At 34.3% G+C, this 20,986-nt stretch overlaps 1 protein-coding gene across 1 annotated transcript; it reads right to left on the bottom strand.

Annotated features, from left to right (window-relative positions):
* Positions 1-750: 750 nt before the first annotated feature.
* Positions 751-16,055, bottom strand: LOC137408877 (carbohydrate sulfotransferase 15-like). Its single transcript, XM_068095467.1, has 4 exons — positions 15,890-16,055; positions 6,745-6,955; positions 4,747-4,974; positions 751-1,774 (listed from the first exon to the last, which is right to left on the bottom strand). The coding sequence occupies exons 1-4, from the start codon at positions 16,045-16,047 to the stop codon at positions 1,517-1,519; spliced, it is 855 nt and encodes a 284-aa protein (XP_067951568.1). The 5' UTR covers positions 16,048-16,055; the 3' UTR covers positions 751-1,516.
* Positions 16,056-20,986: the final 4,931 nt, after the last annotated feature.

The following is a 20,986-nucleotide window of genomic DNA, read 5'->3' as shown; positions in this document are numbered from 1 at the left end:
ATGTAGTATGTACTTATCTATTATAGCGGTATGCTCTGCTTAGCATATGATTCACTCTCTAACAGACCACTGTCTGACAACATGTTAAGTCTTAATTTAAATTGAGTTTTGTATGGGTCCAGGTCATTCATTACAAATATTGAACTCCTGCTTATAATGGCTGCTAAAGAGCAGGCTTCATTGCTTGACGCAAGCCGCCTCTCGGTGTCATCAGAATTGTTGTCTCGATTATTGACATATTTGGCATATTGAACTGATGCAACCTTTTGTATGTTGTTTTATTTAAATTTGCTTTGCTAAAAATCACCAGAACAAACCAGCTCTATATATCGTTGTTATTCCGAATTTGAGGCAGTCTAAATATACAATTAAAACTTTATATATGTTATCTCTATTGTTTTCATTCAACAAAAACCTAACACATGTCTAGAGTTTGCAGACAAAGTATAAATATAGGGAGACTATAAAGTATAAAGGGAATTTGAGCATTGGTTGTTGCTCAAATTAGGAGAAAATGAGAACTGAACTCTTTGTACTGGTTTTGGCAGCCCTTAAGAGGGATGGTGGGTTTAGGATTTCATAACAAGTTTACTCAGAGTTTTTGTGATAAGAGCCCAGTTTAGCCTGTAACTCTTTGTAGTCAGAGAACAAAAGATGTTTATTGAATTAAACGGAATGATCACACAGATGGGCATAGGGTTAAGCTAAGATGAGAAGATCTTTCAGTCAACAATTACCTCAGGGTCGCCATAATTCTGCATTACACTGTTATTGCACAGCTCAAATCATAAAGTCATAAGAGTTGTAAAAGGGGTTTCCAGCTCTCATCAAGTAAAAATCAGAAAGCAGGAAACATTTAGTTAAAAGAGCATCATATGAATATGACACTTCATAGTTTGTCAAAAGTATTATCTTCCTCACAAAATTGTGTTTACAATAGCCCATGAAGGCCAAATTGAACTTTTATAAAATCATATTGGACAGAGAGGGCTAAAGCTAGACACCTGTTCCATCTTTTACTTTTATTTACAGACATGTGAGTAGGCTCTGAGCTATTCAAGTTATGCCTTTTGTTGTTGTTAACAATGTAACTTTAGTCATTGTCTTACATCAGCGAAACTATTCTAAAAGTTAACACGAAAGCTTTATACTAGTTAAGAAGCAAACTCCTGTATTCAAGTATAAAAAGCATTCCATGTATCACTGTACGAGCCATTCACTTTTCACAAACATTTCAATGTTTGGGGGGTTCAGTAAAGTCTCATAACCTTGTATTCAGTGCACTTACATGTAGGTTACACAGTTTCTCTTTCTTGTATTGCCAGGCAAGTATTACAAGAGGTTGGAAGTGAAACCTGCTCTGTTGTGAAGTCTCTTCTTTCACTGACAGTCGTCCGATAATATGCTCTTACCACCTTACCACCTAATACACCCAGTTGTGTCCTTGTTCTTCTCAGCTGCAAGCATGAGCCACTAGCATAATCCTTAACAAGAGCTGTAGTAACACAGAATGATGCTAGTACAGCCAGAGCCAGCGGTCATCACTCAACAAGTCGGCCAGTTCCTTATTAAAAGGTCTGTAAAAGTCATCTAGCATTTGATCCGTCTCTTTCAAGACAGGCTTAGGGAATTTTATTGCATTCTTAGCTGATTTCTTTAGTTGATTGACATTCCTTAGCCCAGATTCAGATAATCCCACAAATGATAATATTTCCTTCATCACCTTGACTTCTTCTTTGGAGTAGTCCTCCAACCTTGAGAAGTATATTAGTTCCTGTAATATAATACACTATGATGTATTATAACACAATGCGATATAAAATATAGCATATAATAATAACAAGTGTCATATGTTATTATTATACAACAATTATAATAATATAACATAATTCACAAAGGAATTTGTTTCAAAGACTAGCAACATAGGCCAATGTGTAGCACCTATACAAACACTCATGCGTTTAGTCCCTGCTCCCAATGGGAGTGTATAAGATCCAATGTGTTGGTGTTGGATTATACTATCATATTGTGTTATATCCTGATAAACAACAGATATCAGCATGCTGCTAGTTGTGTTTTATCCCAATAAACAATCGATATCAGCATGCTGCTAGTTGTGTTTTATCCTAATAAACAATCGATATCAGCATGCTGCTAGTCGTGTTTTATCCTAATAAACAACAGATACCAGCATACTGCTGGTTGTGTTATATCCTGATAAACAATGGTTATCATCATGCTACTAGTTTTGTTATACCCTAATAAACGACAGATACCAGCATGCTGCTAGTTGCGTTATATCCTGATAAGCAACATATATCCGCATGCTGCTAGTTGTGTTATATTCTACTCTAATGGCATCATAACAACAAAAAGTAGCCGTAGCCCATTGTTCTAGAACGCTTGACTTGCAAACCACAGGTCTGGGTTCAATTCCTGTAGAAGGTCACTGGTGTTCCAGGAATGACTGGAAATTGCTCTCTGCAACTGGGCATGTCTCCAGTCAGTCAGGTTCCCTTGGCCACCGGACTCGGAACTATTCAGCCAAAATCACAGAGCCATGATTTGTGCAACAATGGCTCTTAAAAACATGCAAACACAGCCTCTGCTTGCAAAAAGCAAGAGACATTACGATTGATCTCCGAGGCATTGTCCGCACCTAACAACTGTGCGGACAATGCTCTGTGGGCTAAGATAAAAGAGGATGACTGTGTGTGCTAATAGCAATAGTGCACCAATCCGCCTAGTCTGTCAGATCTTACTTCATGCTTGCTTATATTAATATTAATAATAATGCCTGCTTATATTAATAATAATGTTGTCTGCTTATATTAATAACAATAATGCCTGGTTATATTAATAATAATAATGTCTGCTTATATTAATAATAATAATGCCTGCTTATATTAATAATAATAATGCCTGCTTATATTAATAATAATAATGTCTGCTTATATTAATAATAATAATGTCTGCTTATATTAATAATAATAATGCCTGCTTATATTAATAATAATAATGCCTGCTTATATTAATAATAATAATGCCTGCTTATATTAATAATAATGCCTGCTTATATTAATAATAATGCCTGCTTATATTAATAATAATAATGCGTGCTTATATTATTAATAATAATAATGCCTGCTTATATTAATAATAATAATGCCTGGTTATATTAATAATAATATTGCTTGCTTATATTAATAATAATAATAATAATGCCTGCTTATATTAATAATAATAATGTCTGCTTATATTAATAATAATAATGTCTGCTTATATTAATAATAATAATGCCTGCTTATATTAATAATAATAATGCCTGCTTATATTAATAATAATAATGCCTGCTTATATTAATAATAATGCCTGCTTATATTAATAATAATGCCTGCTTATATTAATAATAATAATGCGTGCTTATATTATTAATAATAATAATGCCTGCTTATATTAATAATAATGCCTGGTTATATTAATAATAATATTGCTTGCTTATATTAATAATAATAATAATGCCTGCTTATATTAATAATAATAATGCCTGCTTATATTAATAACAATAATGCCTGCTTATATTAATAATAATAATGACAGCTTATATTAATAATAATAATGCCTGATTATATTTTTAATAATAATACCTGCTTATATTAATAATAATAATGCCTAGTTATATTTTTAATAATAATGCCTGCTTATATTTATAATAATAATGCCTGGTTTTATTAATAATAATAATAATAATGCCTGCTTATATTTGAATGTCCAGCACATTTGCTATTGAGCAGCACGAACCACTGCACTGTTTCCGTTGTGGAGAAGGTGCAGATCTGGAATTGCACGCACATTAAGTTACCTTGCAGTAAGTGTTTCAATGCACAATATCATGCTACATGTTAATGCAGACACTTTGTTGAAAAATATGATACATTTTGCGCCGAAGGACATAGCAGTGCTCATCACACATCACATGCTAAAAACATGCTTTCGAAATAGGAATGGCTGAAGCATGAAAAATGTTTAAAGTGGAATAGTTTGCATGGCATTTTCTGGTGCATCATTCGCAACTGCCGTGGCCATCTTTCACAAGCATGAGACATTCAATGAAAATTTGCATGTATCAAAACTCACTTGACTTGTAGCTTTTGGCTGTTTCTATATCGCGGATGACGCAAAGTTGCTTACTAAGTGTGTTATGGAAGTAGTAATGGATAGCGCAGGAATAAGGTATTCACAATATATGGATGCGCCTAATAGGCATAGCTTTTTATGCTTTTAGCTGGCCATAAAAAAGGAGAGTACAAATAGACCCTGCATTGAAAATAGTCATGTCTGTTGAATATACATTATATCAGAAGCAAAGACACGCACATGCACTGTCAATATAAACTTAGAGTGCACCATAGTCGGATAGATTATTCATGCAGCTGTCTAGTTTCATACGTTGTACAATAGTTTAACTAGCAGATAAAACAAGAACGCAGTGTCCTCACTTATAATACACACCGACGCCGAATGGAATAAACCTATTTCATGCTGGCCATCTGGTCATACAAACTAGTTACCACTATTTTGAATAAACAAAAACCATGTTTACCTGGACACTCATTTTATGTACCAGTAACTTGCTTGAGTTCCTATCTGGCTATGTAGCAAGAATGCAACTTTGACATGAAGCAGTTACATTATAGGGGCTATCATCTCACGCTTCTCTACCATAACCAGATAGTCTAAACCTACCCTGGGAATAAACTTGAGCACTTCTGTGAGGTGAGTTGAATAGCATGATTGGGTGACCATCTCTGTTACATACGAATAAGGGTTCTTGATTGGAGATAGCCCTGGTACCAACACGCATACAGTTGTACCATATTCCTTTAAACAGCTAGTCAGAGAGAGCAATGATTCCGAAACTATCTTGTGTAAAAGTGAGCCTCCTATAGTATTAAAAGATGCAGAATGGTCTCCCTGTAAAATGTTCAAAGAATCACAAACAGCGCTACTGTTATCATAAAAGAGTTTGACTATCTACCATGTTGTTTTTCTGTAGTTTTTTCATCGATATAATATATTGGTTTGAAAACCCATCAGCCGTTTCCTGGAGTACATGATAATAAAGCCACTTCTCCCAGTAACAAATGCTTTGAGGCAGCATTTCTAGTGTGATCAAGTAGTGAGTGACACAATGCTCCCATTTCTATGTAAAAAACGTTTTTATTTTTACTGGAGACAAGTTTAATGATTTTCGAACTCATCTTGGTCCGATCTGATTGAATAGGAATGAAGTTCTTTTTTATTTACCGAGCTAATACAATTGCTGGTTGTTAGATAGATGGTAAATTGCTTCTGAGTTTTTTTCAACGTAAAACTTTGGCAGCATTGTACTTATAAACAAAGGATTTCGACCATGGCTAATAGTGATGTGATTGTTCCAGTATAGCACGATCAAAATTGATCCCAACCTCAGCATATTATATATCAATCTGTTTAGCAAAACTTTTCCTATCAGATGATATTAAAAACAAAAAAATTTCAGACCTAACCTTTAGGGTCCTTTTCCAAAATCACGCTTCATGTAATCTCAGTAATGGTAAGAAAATTCATGATCTATTCAACAAATTTTTAAACAAAACTGTGGTTAGAAGTTTGCATTGAACAACTGATCACATGACCAGCTGACTGTTGTATTGAACAACTGATCACATGACCAGCCGACTGCGGTATTGAACAACTGATCACATGACCAGCTGACTGTGGTATTGAACAACTGATCACATGACCAGCTGACTGTGGTATTGAACAACTGATCACATGACCAGCTGACTGTTGTATTGAACAACTGATCACATGACCAGCTGACTGTGGTATTGAACAACTGATCACATGACCAGCTGACTGTGGTATTGAACAACTGATCACATGACCAGCTGACTGTGGTATTGAACAACTGATCACATGACCAGCTGACTGTGGTATTGAACAACTGATCACATGACCAGCTGACTGTGGTAAATATCACACGATGAGTCACAGAGTCCAAAAAATTATATTATTACCATCAATAAAAAAGAGCGGATAACTCACTAGGCAGTCTTTTACAGTAGTTCTATAGATCAATACAGCATTCTACTGACTGCTATCTGTTGTCTGCCAAATACTCATGATTAATCTTACAACTATTTAATTATTAAGGATATTAGCAGTCCAGAGCGCCGTGACATCACCAGGTGTAATAACTATGTGTACAGTTATTCTCCACAGCTAATGTGTAGTCCATTAGCATGAATAATAGTAATCGGGCGGCTATGCTGAAAGTTGTGAGTTCAAATCTCGTGCAATATATTATTTATTACAACCTCCAGCCAAAGCTGATAGACGTGGGTCCTGCTATAATACAGTTTTAACCATGACCAGTATAACACGCGTTCATCTTTTACTTTAGGAGGTAAATAGACTAAATGAAATAGATAGCAAACAATAAAAAAGTGCTATTATTTCCAAGGGCACTTGAATAAGGCACACAGAAATAATGCTTGGCAGTGTGGTTTGTCTGAGCTTTTCTACCGAGCATGTCACAAATATCCAACAAATTCTGCAGCATTTTTAATATCCAGTGAACCAGATAAGTTGATCATGTAGGCTTATTTTAATTACTACTTTACAAAGTAGAACTAGTAATTAAATTTAAGTTTGTATTGCTAAAAAATTGACAAAAAAACCTATTTCAGCCAATATTACTTGTTGTAAGGTGTAGAAGAAATGAGATATCATTCTACTGGAGGGTTTCCTCATGGTGATCACGTAGCGTGAGAACGCTGTCAGGGTGTACTGGAGGTATTGAACTGTGCTTTGTAGAGTTATGAAAGCTGACTCTTCTTTCACCCAATAGATCCCAATGCACCCAGGACAACTGTCATACGATGTTAGCCTTGGATCATTATAGAGAAGCCTGCAAAGGAAAGAGTTATGGGCCTTTGTTGAACCCACCCGATCTCTGATCTTGCAGGTTGCGATGAGATCAAGTATAGTAAACCGTGGGAAAATAAGAAAAAGGAATGTTTGCATAAATCATTTTAGTCGTTTTATATTTTTCAATATATTTTCAATACTGTTTGACCTAGACTATTTTAGTTAAAGTTCTCTTTAGAGGTTTTAATAGGCTCCTTTGCAAGTATATGGTGGGCTTCTGTGTTCAATTCCTGTACGATGCAATATTTTTCCCAACCCCATATTGTGTCTTTGAACAGATGGACCCAGCTCTTATTATAATCAACCAGCCAAATGTCCGGCGTTGCACGGGTATTAAAAACCAGCTTATAAGCCGTGGCAGGTATTGTAGTTGCCTGCCACTTGTCATTAGCCTGACATATTGCCAATACAGTGCAACCTCGGTTCTCGAACACAATCCGTTCCAGAAGGTTGGTCGAAAACCGAGTTGTTCGAGATCCGAAACAGGTTTTCTTATTAGAATTAATATACATAAGTTTTAATCCGTTCCAACACCCTAAATGTTTACCTACTTAGTATTTTATACATTATTTTATGCATGAAATTGCACATTAAAATGCTGACCAACACATAAAAAGCAATGTATATCTCAGAAAATGTTAAGAAAAATGGCGAAGACACAAATAACATAAACATAAATGTAACCCAGGCTAATCGTACGTTCGCGTTGTCGTAATCTTCCATACGAAAGATTACGCTAACATGAATGTGTAAAAATTAAAAAAAAAAGGATAAAGAAAAGAATTATGAATAGGATTTTTTACTCGGCTACAGGATGTTCTTTTCTCTTAAAATATCTATCCAATGGCACTTGCTTCTGCCTTCTTTTTAGCACTTTTCGGAAGTGGTTCATGATAGTGTCATTAAAGTCATTGATGACTCTGGTGGCTGCAGCTTTATCGGGGTGGTGGAGTTTGACGAAATTCTGTAACTCGGCCCATTTGCTACACACTTGTTTAATCTCTGACAATGCGACAACAGTTGGTCACGGAGAGAGCGATCTACACCCGTACGCCGCCAGCATCCCACCCTCACGTACGCACTCACGCGTCGTACCGGCGTTCGAACTACGATTTTTGTTCGAACTACGATGCAAGAATTTCTCGAATTTTTTGTTCGGACTCCGATTTGTTCGAACTGCGAGTCGTTCGAGAACTGAGGTTGCACTGTAACTAATTTGAGTAGACTACTGTCCGTATTGCTAAAATTACTAATATGAGCTGTGAGAGCAAGCTTTAGTGACATTGTGTAACGCAGAGTGCTATGAGTATTTTAATCGAGATAACGACTCATATCCCTTAATAAATCCATTGCCTCTTGAGTAGCTTAATTGGTTAGTTTATTGCCTGGTGAACAATAAATTCTGAGAATGATTTCAGCATGAAGCGGATGTTTCATTCCTAAATTTTAATAGCTATAGCTGGACTGACCGGACGACGACAGACTTTGAGATTTATACATTTAGATTGTGTTATTATTTAAACCTATTTAAAAAATTTAAAAAGCATGCATAGGCCTATATACTAAATTTAATTACTCTAGCTTTAATTATTAGTTCTGATGTATAAATGCTGAAAAACTTAGAAAATCGTTTTGTAACAAATTAATTCGGTATATATTATTCTTTAATAACTACCCGTGTTGTTTCTTAATCTATGTGGCCAATGTAAATATTGTCAACCATACTCTTAGAGTTGGACATATTTTTTTCTCAAACTTTGTGTCTTTATGCTAAGCTCTGGTTTACTCATATTTCATGAGTGATTGGCAGCTGCTGCCGTAAAAGGTTTAAATAAACTGAGCACTTTAGCTGAAATTCAAATGACTGATTTGCCTAAGCCTTCAATACAGAAATTAGCGTTCAGTTGATTCAAATGATATTATAATGGCAAACAGACAATTCGGTATCATGACAATTCCAAGCTTAAATCTACTTTGGGTAGTAAAAATACAACTTCTGTTTTGGCTTGAATCGAAGTGCAAAGAGTTTTCAAAACAGACATGATATTTACATGTAATTTATATCCGTGCTTGTTTGTTGCAACAACCTGATTCACAGTTTTGTTTGAAAACCAGAAAAGAGTGAGTTTTATTTAAGTTTTCAAAGTCTAAAAATTGTAGAGACATTTTTATCTACGTCAATGAAAACCTCAATAACAATGTTAACTAACACATATATAAGTACTAATTAAACTCAGATATATATTTATCTCCCTACTTCGGTAACAAATAATATGTTAGACTACGGCAGGTGACTACGGCAGCACCGCAATAATGAAATAATATTTCACTTAGAAAGCAGCATTATATTACATATTGGTTTCTTTCATAGTTGCGCATAGATTCAGTAGCTTTAACTTCCTGGTAAAAGCTACTGTTAGTAGTATGCTAGTAACACCAAGCATATTATCAACACTAGTATGCTTAGCATTCCCGTGCACCGTGAGGGATCATCATGAGTTTTCAGTATGTGCATTATAACCCCATGACCTGATAAGTCAGCTGAGTAGTGTAATGGTTAGTGGGCTAGTTGGCAAACTGGAGGGTCTGAGTTCAATACCTTTGAGAAGACAGACAGGCAGATGATGGACAGGGATCTTGTTATAGGGAAGATTAATAAATCCCATTTTGTCATTGTGTGGGTGCTGTGTGCATGAGTATGTGTATTCGTGCAGACGTATGTGTGTGTGCGTGCGTGGGTGTGCGCATATGTATACTTGCATGTGTGTGCATACATGCATGTGTGTGCGCGTGTGTATGTGCGAGTGTGTATGTGCGAGTGTGCATGTGCATGCATTTGCATGTGCTTGTGTGTGCATGAGTGTGGGGATGTGCATGCATAAACACATTTCTAAATATTTGGCCGATTTCATCCAGACTTCACTCGTTTTTTGTTCTTTACCTTTCGCCAAAATATTTGGTTCCCAAAATTGCTCTGGTTTTTAAGAACCAGCCTCTTAGACCCTCATCTCATCTGGGTGATATCTAATAGAAAGTCTCATCTCATCTGTGTGATATCTAATAGAAAGTCTCATCTCATCTGTGTGATATCTAATAGAAAGTCTCATCTCATCTGATATCTAATGGAAAGTTACGAAAGCTCATGCTCAGGTTTTATGCAAATCTATATGCATAAATCTCTGTGTTTGTCTGTCTGTCATTTGTGTGTCCAGTTATATAGTCCCACGACCACACGAGCGGAGCGGAAGTGTGGGAGTTTTATGATAAATGCATGCGCACACAACTTACGAAAATTATTCATCAACAATGAGACGAACCCTCGTCAAGAAATTTCATCAAAAAATTTAAGCATCGGAATTTAAAGTCGTTAAAGTATAATAACGATACAAAACACATTTAAACCTATTTAAATATGTTACCAAGTCTTTGTAAACCAACGATAATATCTTAAAACTTACCCATCTGATCGGATTATACACAAATAGACAGATTAATTTCAACGAAAATTGCAACAAAAAGCTTGAAAAGCTCGGTTTAATAAAAGTTAAGACCGAAAATTGAAACGCCAATAAAGCCGTGCGACCGATTGTAGAACTATTTAGCAGTGCGCATTTCACGATAAAACCGTGCTCATTTCATCAGTCTATGGCATTTTTCACTTGTAGTCGAATTTATTCGAAGGTTTCTGTAATAAACGTAGACCGTTTGAGGCGTAGACCGATTTACAGGTACGAAATTGTGGTACACAGTTTATCAGCCTGTGTTTTTTGTCCAATCACCGAAGGTTTCATTATTTGAAACGTTAACCGAAATTCTTTACAACTTATGTACAAGCTAGGGCCGAACTACAACGCCCCTTCATGACGAGAACATTTTTTATTTTGCTACAGTTTTATACGCGTGAATACTCTTATTCGCTTTCTGTTAAAGATCGCTTATCAAAACCATTCTACATTCAACGCGACCAGCTTTCAAACTGTGTATAGTACACAGTAGCTTGCCATTTTACTTCTAATTTTGCATTTCAGAGTTATAATAAACATATTTCTTTATTGTTGTTGAATTACATACATTACAGTAAATTAGGCCTACAGCTTTATAACACTTTAATAACAGCTTTTATTTTGCTGCAGTTTGCAGAAATCTTCGAGACGCATGAACGCTCATAGGTTTTCTATTATTGCTGTATTACTATATTAACAATATTGGTTATTTTAATAATATCAGTGCATTTTACTTATAATATTGGCCAACATTGCATTTCTCCTATTGCAAGGGAGAGATATAAACGTGTAATATTTTCCTTTCATTGTTGTTGTTTGTCATGACCAAACACTTTTTAAATAAATTTTCTAAAAACCTATATAAATACCACTTCTCGATATTGCTACCTATTACGTTTTGAAATGTAATCAAAATTGTGTATTGTTTTTCTATTATTACTATATTAATAAAATTGATTATTCTAAGAATATCAGTGCATTTTACTTCTAATATTGGCCAATATTGCATTTCTCCTATTGCAGGGGGGAAATATAAACATATTTTCCATTCATTATTGCTTATTGTTGTATATAATAACACCCACACCCAGTACATTACAGCTACCATTGCAGTTATCCTATTGGACTGCAGAGCCATTTGATTGCTAATATTGCATTTCTCAACCATCAGTACCCTTTATTTTTTTGCCAGTATCTCTGGCCATCTCTTTGGTCGTGGGCTGTATGACAGTGGAATTTCTAGTTATTTTTATGTATGAAAAATCCACTTCACAGTAGATTTGAAGTCACACAGCCTCCAGGTTTGTGGGTGGACATTATATTCACTCAGCCACATACCTATTTGTGGCGCAATAGAATAATTGTGAACATAGTTATTACAGCTGTCAATTTTTAACAGTGGTTGGTAATAATTTTTAGTACCTATCGCTTCACGCTTGAATTAACTTACTGAAGGAAAATTTTTAATAGAAAAACAATCTGCCTAGATTTCTACAAAACGCTATAAATATATGTACATACCGCAATAACTTAATTCAACTTATAGCATACACAGTAATAAACAAGCACCTTTATTTACCAGTTATATAGTACATAAAATGTTTATTTTTGTGCAAAAGCTCTTTTATTACCTATGCAACACCAAGCATTCAGCAAATTAAATGTAAAATGTAGAAATAATTTGAAAAAGAAGTGTAAGTGATAGTACTGTAAAGTTTACGTCAACTTTTACTAAAACATTCGGTTTTAGAAGTTCTGTCTGGTGCCTCAGAATCAGCCTTTTCAACATCCATCTGCAGTCTGTCTGATTAAAAGTGTTATAAATCTCAGGCATTGCAGGGCTTACTGTCAATTAAAATAAAATTTAAACGTAATTTGAAAACAAAAAGTCTAAGTGGTGTTAGTGTTAAGTTTACAAGTTTATGTCGTCTGAGTTCATTTAGCTTGGCGTGTCCACCTTTTGTATCCATCGTTGTCTGTCTTGAAAATAATTATCTAAATGTTTCTATCAACTATCAGCAATATCTTTGTTTTGCAAAAACTAAAATGTTCGTCTGTTTTAAAAAAGCATATTTTTTAAACAGTCTTTTTAGCGCTTTGGAAATCGTTATATTACTTGAAACCATATGTTAGAAGCTTGTTATATTACTTGAAACCATATGTTAGAAGCTTGTTATATTACTTGAAACCATATGTTAGAAGCTTGTTATATTACTTGAAACCATATGTTAGAAGCTTGTTATATTACTTGAAACCATATGTTAGAAGCTTGTTATATTACTTGAAACCATATGTTAGAAGCTTGTTATATTACTTGAAACCATATGTTAGAAGCTTGTTATATTACTTGAAACCATATGTTAGAAGCTTGTTATATTACTTGAAACCATATGTTAGAAGCTTGTTATATCACTTGAAACCATATGTTAGAAGCTTGTTATATTACTTGAAACCATATGTTAGAAGCTTGTTATATTACTTGAAACCATATGTTAGAAGCTTGTTATATTACTTGAAACCATATGTTAGAAGCTTGTTATATTACTTGAAACCATATGTTAGAAGCTTGTTATATTACTTGAAACCATATGTTAGAAGCTTGTTATATTACTTGAAACCATATGTTAGAAGCTTGTTATATTACTTGAAACCATATGTTAGAAGCTTGTTATATTACTTGAAACCATATGTTAGAAGCTTGTTATATTACTTGAAACCATATGTTAGAAGCTTGTTATATTACTTGAAACCATATGTTAGAAGCTTGTTATATTACTTGAAACCATATGTTAGAAGCTTGTTATATTACTTGAAACCATATGTTAGAAGCTTGTTATATTACTTGAAACCATATGTTAGAAGCTTGTTATATTACTTGAAACCATATGTTAGAAGCTTGTTATATTACTTGAAACCATATGTTAGAAGCTTGTTATATTACTTGAAACCATATGTTAGAAGCTTGTTATATTACTTGAAACCATATGTTAGAAGCTTGTTATATTACTTGAAACCATATGTTAGAAGCTTGTTATATTACTTGAAACCATATGTTAGAAGCTTGTTATATTACTTGAAACCATATGTTAGAAGCTTGTTATATTACTTGAAACCATATGTTAGAAGCTTGTTATATTACTTGAAACCATATGTTAGAAGCTTGTTATATTACTTGAAACCATATGTTAGAAGCTTGTTATATTACTTGAAACCATATGTTAGAAGCTTGTTATATTACTTGAAACCATATGTTAGAAGCTTGTTATATTACTTGAAACCATATGTTAGAAGCTTGTTATATTACTTGAAACCATATGTTAGAAGCTTGTTATATTACTTGAAACCATATGTTAGAAGCTTGTTATATTACTTGAAACCATATGTTAGAAGCTTGTTATATTACTTGAAACCATATGTTAGAAGCTTGTTATATTACTTGAAACCATATGTTAGAAGCTTGTTATATTACTTGAAACCATATGTTAGAAGCTTGTTATATTACTTGAAACCATATGTTAGAAGCTTGTTATATTACTTGAAACCATATGTTAGAAGCTTGTTATATTACTTGAAACCATATGTTAGAAGCTTGTTATATTACTTGAAACCATATGTTAGAAGCTTGTTATATTACTTGAAACCATATGTTAGAAGCTTGTTATATTACTTGAAACCATATGTTAGAAGCTTGTTATATTACTTGAAACCATATGTTAGAAGCTTGTTATATTACTTGAAACCATATGTTAGAAGCTTGTTATATCACTTGAAACCATATGTTAGAAGCTTGTTATATTACTTGAAACCATATGTTAGAAGCTTGTTATATTACTTGAAACCATATGTTAGAAGCTTGTTATATTACTTGAAACCATATGTTAGAAGCTTGTTATATTACTTGAAACCATATGTTAGAAGCTTGTTATATTACTTGAAACCATATGTTAGAAGCTTGTTATATTACTTGAAACCATATGTTAGAAGCTTGTTATATTACTTGAAACCATATGTTAGAAGCTTGTTATATTACTTGAAACCATATGTTAGAAGCTTGTTATATTACTTGAAACCATATGTTAGAAGCTTGTTATATTACTTGAAACCATATGTTAGAAGCTTGTTATATCACTTGAAACCATATGTTAGAAGCTTGTTATATTACTTGAAACCATATGTTAGAAGCTTGTTATATCACTTGAAACCATATGTTAGAAGCTTGTTATATCACTTGAAACCATATGTTAGAAGCTTGTTATATTACTTGAAACCATATGTTAGAAGCTTGTTATATTACTTGAAACCATATGTTAGAAGCTTGTTATATTACTTGAAACCATATGTTAGAAGCTTGTTATATTACTTGAAACCATATGTTAGAAGCTTGTTATATTACTTGAAACCATATGTTAGAAGCTTGTTATATTACTTGAAACCATATGTTAGAAGCTTGTTATATTACTTGAAACCATATGTTAGAAGCTTGTTATATTACTTGAAACCATATGTTAGAAGCTTGTTATATTACTTGAAACCATATGTTAGAAGCTTGTTATATTACTTGAAACCATATGTTAGAAGCTTGTTATATTACTTGAAACCATATGTTAGAAGCTTGTTATATTACTTGAAACCATATGTTAGTAGCTTGTTATATTACTTGAAACCATATGTTAGAAGCTTGTTATATTACTTGAAACCATATGTTAGAAGCTTGTTATATCACTTGAAACCATATGTTAGAAGCTTGTTATATTACTTGAAACCATATGTTAGAAGCTTGTTATATTACTTGAAACCATATGTTAGAAGCTTGTTATATCACTTGAAACCATATGTTAGAAGCTTGTTATATCACTTGAAACCATATGTTAGAAGCTTGTTATATTACTTGAAACCATATGTTAGAAGCTTGTTATATTACTTGAAACCATATGTTAGAAGCTTGTTATATTACTTGAAACCATATGTTAGAAGCTTGCCAGTGTCCATAGATACCGAATGCTTTAAAATACTATAACTTGTGGAGATTTACATCTGCTGCAACTATCAGCAATATCTTTGTTTGCAAGGTGCGTAGGCCAAGGTGTTCATCTGTTCATTGCACTCAAATTAGCCTAATCAGTATAGAGGTTTGTTGTAAATATGCATGCATTGCATATGCAACAATCAAACCAATTTTTCATGCTCCTTGCACAATTGTCAAAAATATCCAGTCAAAAACTGCTAATTATTGTGATAAGTTCAGACTATATAGAAGGTCAAGGTCTCACCATATCTTCCAACTCAAACCATTTCTCAGAAGCTTTCTTGATTCTCAGTAACTGCAACTTCAACATCTATTAAGCTTTTAGCTTTCCTCCATTTTATTATGTTAGAAATTCTAAAGAGTCTGCTTTGAATAAATCGCTGACCTTTTCTGGTGTTGATGTCGCTCTATCCATTCAAATGGACAAGAGGCAGATGTATTCTTATCATAGAAATAGTCAGCATTGCTGCTGACCACCTGTTTGTGTAAGTGGAACCACTGCTCTATGTCCGTTGTGCCACACTTGTGGAATCCTAAAAGCATAGCCTTTGGTCCACAGGCTATTTCAGCCCTACAATAAAATGTAAGAATTCTTCACCAAGGTTTTCAGAGCTCACAGGAACTGTATACTAAAATGTAGGTAAGTTTCCGAAAACTCCTGTAATTAAGAGTTGGTCGAAATTGAATGAGATTAAACAAACCGGGGCTGTGAAGAGATCCAGCAGGGGTTCGTTAGGTTTTTAAGTAACGCTGGTCGGGAACAGTTGGTAATTGGCTCATATATCACTTGTTTTCCCACTTTGTATGCCTTGGAACAGGATACATTGACTTCTAACTTTTCCAATTTGGTCATGTTCTCCGCTGTCTTTTGTGAAGCGTTGCCTACGATGTAGCTAAAGTGTAGATAAACTGCAGCCTTTGCATGCAGTAAATTTCTGAAAACTTCCAACATTGTTTTAAAAATGGGAAGTAAAAAAATCAGTTAGCGTTTTTTAAGCTTCATATTTAAGAACATCAGTTTGTTAATTTAGGTCAGATTTTTTCAAATAATACCCAATTACTTTTACGGTAATATAACCCTATAAAGAAATAGTCTAGAATTTGGTAGAGGAAAACTTGAATACCGTAACATCTTATTTGCTATTTGTAGTTGATTCTGATGTCTCAATTTTGACCTGTCTAACTCCTCATCCAATTTTTTGTAATCTATAAGTCTCCAGTAATTCAACTACCCGCCATAAATCTCTGCTTGCTCAACCAACCATGAATGTTTCAGAATTTTCAATTGTTAATCATTTTGAACAGCATATGGTCATTCTGGTCTGCAAGAGTAGTCTTCTCCTGCTACAAGACTAAGCAGCCCAGCGTTAGGCTGCAATAACAAGCGTTTATGGCTTTTGATTCGATTGTGTGTGAGGCCTGAGGCTACATATTTATGCACAGGCAGGTAATCAATAACAAGACTGCAATACTGTTTACTCAGAAACAACTCTTCCATGTATTCACTTTCTTCAGTTTTCTCTCCTATTCAAAGCTTCACATAAAAATGAACAAAACATTTCAACTATTAGATGATCTGTTTGTGTGAGCGATTCCTCGAAAATCAAGGATGATATGAACTTAGCTTACTGCAAGCTGGGGCTATGCGTGTTTGTTTTTCAAGTGTTGTCACACAAACAATGACTCTGTGAGCTTGGCAGGAAGTGTTTGAGTCCAGTGGCAGAGAAACCTAGACGGCTGGAGACCTATCCAGTTGCAGGAAGCAGTTAAAGATTTGATGTCACGCCTGTCACTACCACTGGCCTTTTTGGGAACTTTTTTGTAAAAGATTTCTTGTGGGAATTGAGCCCCTAGCTATGTTTGTAAGCTAGGTGTTCTCGACCACTAGGCCTCAGTCACTCTCTATCATCTATTTCTAACCTGGGTGATGCACAATGTTTGAAGGTTGACTTGTAACAAAATTCACATTACAGTTATTTGGTATTAAAAGATTCACCATGTCTTACTCTGTTTTGCTGTAGGTGCAAAATATGTGGAAATGTGATTACAAGCTCTTAAAAGCTCAAAAACGAACAGTTAATCGCAGCCATCACGGAAACGCCGTAGGTTGGAATCCAATTCTTTCTGACGTACTCGAGCAATTTCGTTATTGTTTTGACACGAGATGTTTTCACGTGAATTGAAAGGCCAATAAAAGGCTCAATATAAAACTTCTCGTAGCACTAGTTTATGACAAACACTTCGGGTTTTATCAAAAAGCCCATATCAAATATAGATGCTCGCTACTATACAGTTTTGTTTCGGCTTGGTCTAATCGTCCAGTCGTAATATGATCATGTGACCCATACTTCCTGCCAAACAGCGGGAATAATTTCTGCAGCATTTTTCGACTATCACAGGTGACCAACAGGCTCCTCATGTTCATCAGACAATCATATGCACTCATTCGAGCTAAGGTTAAAAAACTAAACTTATTTTTACGATGGGTTTTGAGATATCAGTGCTCAAAGTGACAGCATTACAATGATGATGAAACAGATGCGTAAGGACAGTAGACATGGTTTTATTGAATGTGAGAAGTATATTTGTGAAAATATTTTGACGAATGAGGTTGCATGAAAGTGTAAACAGAGCCATCTTGTTCAGCTACGTCCCATTTGAGCGATTTTGGGAAGGGGTTCTAATCAACGGCGTTTTCGTGATGGCTGTCATTAACTGTTCGTTTTTGAGCTTTTAAGAGCTTGTAATCACATTTCCACATATTTTGAACCTACAGCACAACAGAGTAAGACGTGGTGAATCTTTTGATACCAAATAACTGTAATGTGAGTTTTGTTGCAAGTAAACCTTTAAGAAATATAAACATACATACTTCTCTTGTTCTCCAAACTTAAAAGGTTTGTCCATTTTTGCCTGATCTCTATTTGGGTAGCAACAATGCATTCAAGTACCTTATAGAGGCAAAACCTCATACAAACACAATGAAGTACCAAATATTTGGACTGAGTCGACATTCAATGTCATGCACAATGAATTATGAAAAAATGCGGCGATGTCAGATGCAATGGTTTGAAATGTACTAAAGATAAAAAATTTTAGACTTTCTAGCAGGCTCTCCTAGATTCTACTGAAGTACAATTCTACATTTCACTCTAACAGTGCTTACTGTGCCATTTACCTGATAAACTTGTTTTCTATAAAACCTTCATCTCTAATCAACAGAATATGGCTATTTGAATGAGCTCGTGTCTTTTCACAAATTCAGGTTTCTATGATCATTTCCTACATATATTGTTCTTCGAAGGCCTATTATTATTTGCTTGTTACCCTGGTAGGCTAGTGTGCTGTGAGCGATCGTCAGGTGTGCCGATAAAGCAGAGAACAAACGCACATCAACACAATTATTCCAAAATATCTAAAACATCTTCAACTATTCTATCAGCTGTAGTATGATTTTCTAAAACAAATTGCATTCTGTAAAATTTCTTTAATAAACCAACTCCACAAATGTGTAAATATTCGTGATTACAGAATTGGCTTTTCTCAAATTTCACTCAAAGCTTATCTTCAGTAACCCAACACCTAATACTGTCTCCAAGCTACTCTACGGCAGACTAGAAGCTTGCTACAAAAACGGGTTGAGTAGTCGATTTACTTGTGTAGCTGATGTCCCTGAGGGTGAGCGAGTCCAAATCTCTGTCGACTGTATCTCTATCCAATTTACCTCTCAGGGTACAAAATAAACAAGTAAACATGGTTAATATAAGCAACCCTATGAAGCTTACAAATTCAATCCGCCGCATTTTAAATAGCGAGAAGTCGAGTCTCCGCATGCGATGATCGCTGAGAAAACAGTATGAAACAATTGATTGTTTTAGAGTCTGTCACAGTGTGAATGCACATTGTTAGCTGTTAACTTGATAATTGATTGACTAAATGGTTCTATTATAATGATCACTATAAAACTAGTACGAGTTCATTGCTGGACTGCAATGGACTCGTGTTGCTTGAAACACAAAGAGTTGAGAGCTACATCTTTAGAAAAATGCCCTTTAGCGAGCTGCAATGAGCAAACTTGTTTGTTGATTTGAATGAATAATTTGTGATACTCTTGCTGCTGCTACCAGAAATTATACCACTCTAGACGCCAGGTTCCTGGAACTACCAGCTTACTAATTGCAGATAATTTCCTTAAATGAAGTCATTCATAGCTTAAACAAGACCCATTCTTCCAACAAGCATCTCGAATTACATGCCAAGAATGTGTGTTGAATGGCACTCAATAACGGATGAGAACAAAGTCTCAGAATTAACAAACAAAGAATAATCATTATAATTATTTGGATATGATATAAGAATAAATATAAAATTTGTATTAAATATTAAATACTCATCAAGACTAGAAGCCTGAAGAAAAGTCAATTACTTTTACTTTTAATCAATTACAGTTGAGAGTGTAAAACAAACAATTTTATATATAATATATATATAACTAGAAATTCCACTGTGATACAGCCTACGACCAAAGTGATATTAGAAAAAAGAAAGGGTTGAGAAATGCAATATTAGCAGTCAAATGGCACTGCAGTGCAATAGGATAACTGCAATGGTAGCTGTAATGTACTGGGTGTGGGTGTTATTATATATAACAAACAGCAATAATGAAAGGAAAAGATTATATGTTTATATCTCTCCCCTGCAATAGGAGAAATGCAATATTGGCCAATATTAGAAGTAAAATGCACTGATATTATTAGAATAACCAATATTATTAATATAGTAATACAGTAATAATATAAAACCAATGCACAATTTTGTCCACATTTCAAAACGTCATAGCTAACAATATCAAGAAGTATCAAGAAGAATATCCAAACTTATAATTAAATATTGTAATAATCTCATTAGAATTGTTAGAAAAAAATATCATCGTCATTTCCTTTACTTTCACTGCTTTGGACATCAGTTAGAATACCAAAGTTTCCAAAATGTCAGTTACTTTGAAATCAGCCAAAAAAGAAACGATTTCTGTACTTCTACGTTAATTACAGAAACCGTCGCCGATTCGACAATGCTACAGACTGGTGAAATGTGAACGTTATTTTTTCGTGAAATGCGCATGACCTAATGGTTCTATTCTCCGTCGCTCGGCGTTTCGTTTGCCGGTTTTAATGTTGATAAAAGTAAGGCTTGGCCAGTTTTAATAACGATTTTCGGCCAAATTAATCGGTCTATTTATGTATAATCCGATCAGATGGGTTAGTTTTAAGATTTTGTGGTAACCTTTCAAAGACTTAGTAACATGTTTAAACAGGTTTGTATGTGTTTTGTATCGTTATTATACTTTAACGAATCTACAAAAAAGTGGTTAAATTTGTTGATGAGATTTCGATGCAAGGGTTTCGACGTTGTTGATGAATAATTTTTGTAGGTTGTGTGCACATGCATTTATCATAAAAACTGTCAAACATTCGCTCCGCTC

Source organism: Watersipora subatra, chromosome 11 (genome assembly GCF_963576615.1).
Source record: "Watersipora subatra chromosome 11, tzWatSuba1.1, whole genome shotgun sequence".
NCBI classification, from domain to species: domain Eukaryota; kingdom Metazoa; phylum Bryozoa; class Gymnolaemata; order Cheilostomatida; family Watersiporidae; genus Watersipora; species Watersipora subatra.
Note: the sequence above shows the minus strand (reverse complement) of the source record. Positions and strands in the feature narration are given on the sequence as shown.

What these genes read in the sequence shown, in the direction of transcription:
- LOC137408877 (XM_068095467.1), bottom strand. Translation starts at nt 16,047, where the DNA reads ATGCTTTTAGGATTCCACAAGTGTGGCACAACGGACATAGAGCAGTGG. An exon ending in CGACATCAACACCAGAAAAG is followed by an intron (nt 6,956 to 15,889) that starts GTCAGCGATTTA and finishes TTTCCTTTGCAG; the next exon opens with GCTTCTCTATAATGATCCAA. An exon ending in TCTTCTACACCTTACAACAA is followed by an intron (nt 4,975 to 6,744) that starts GTAATATTGGCT and finishes AACATTTTACAG; the next exon opens with GGAGACCATTCTGCATCTTT.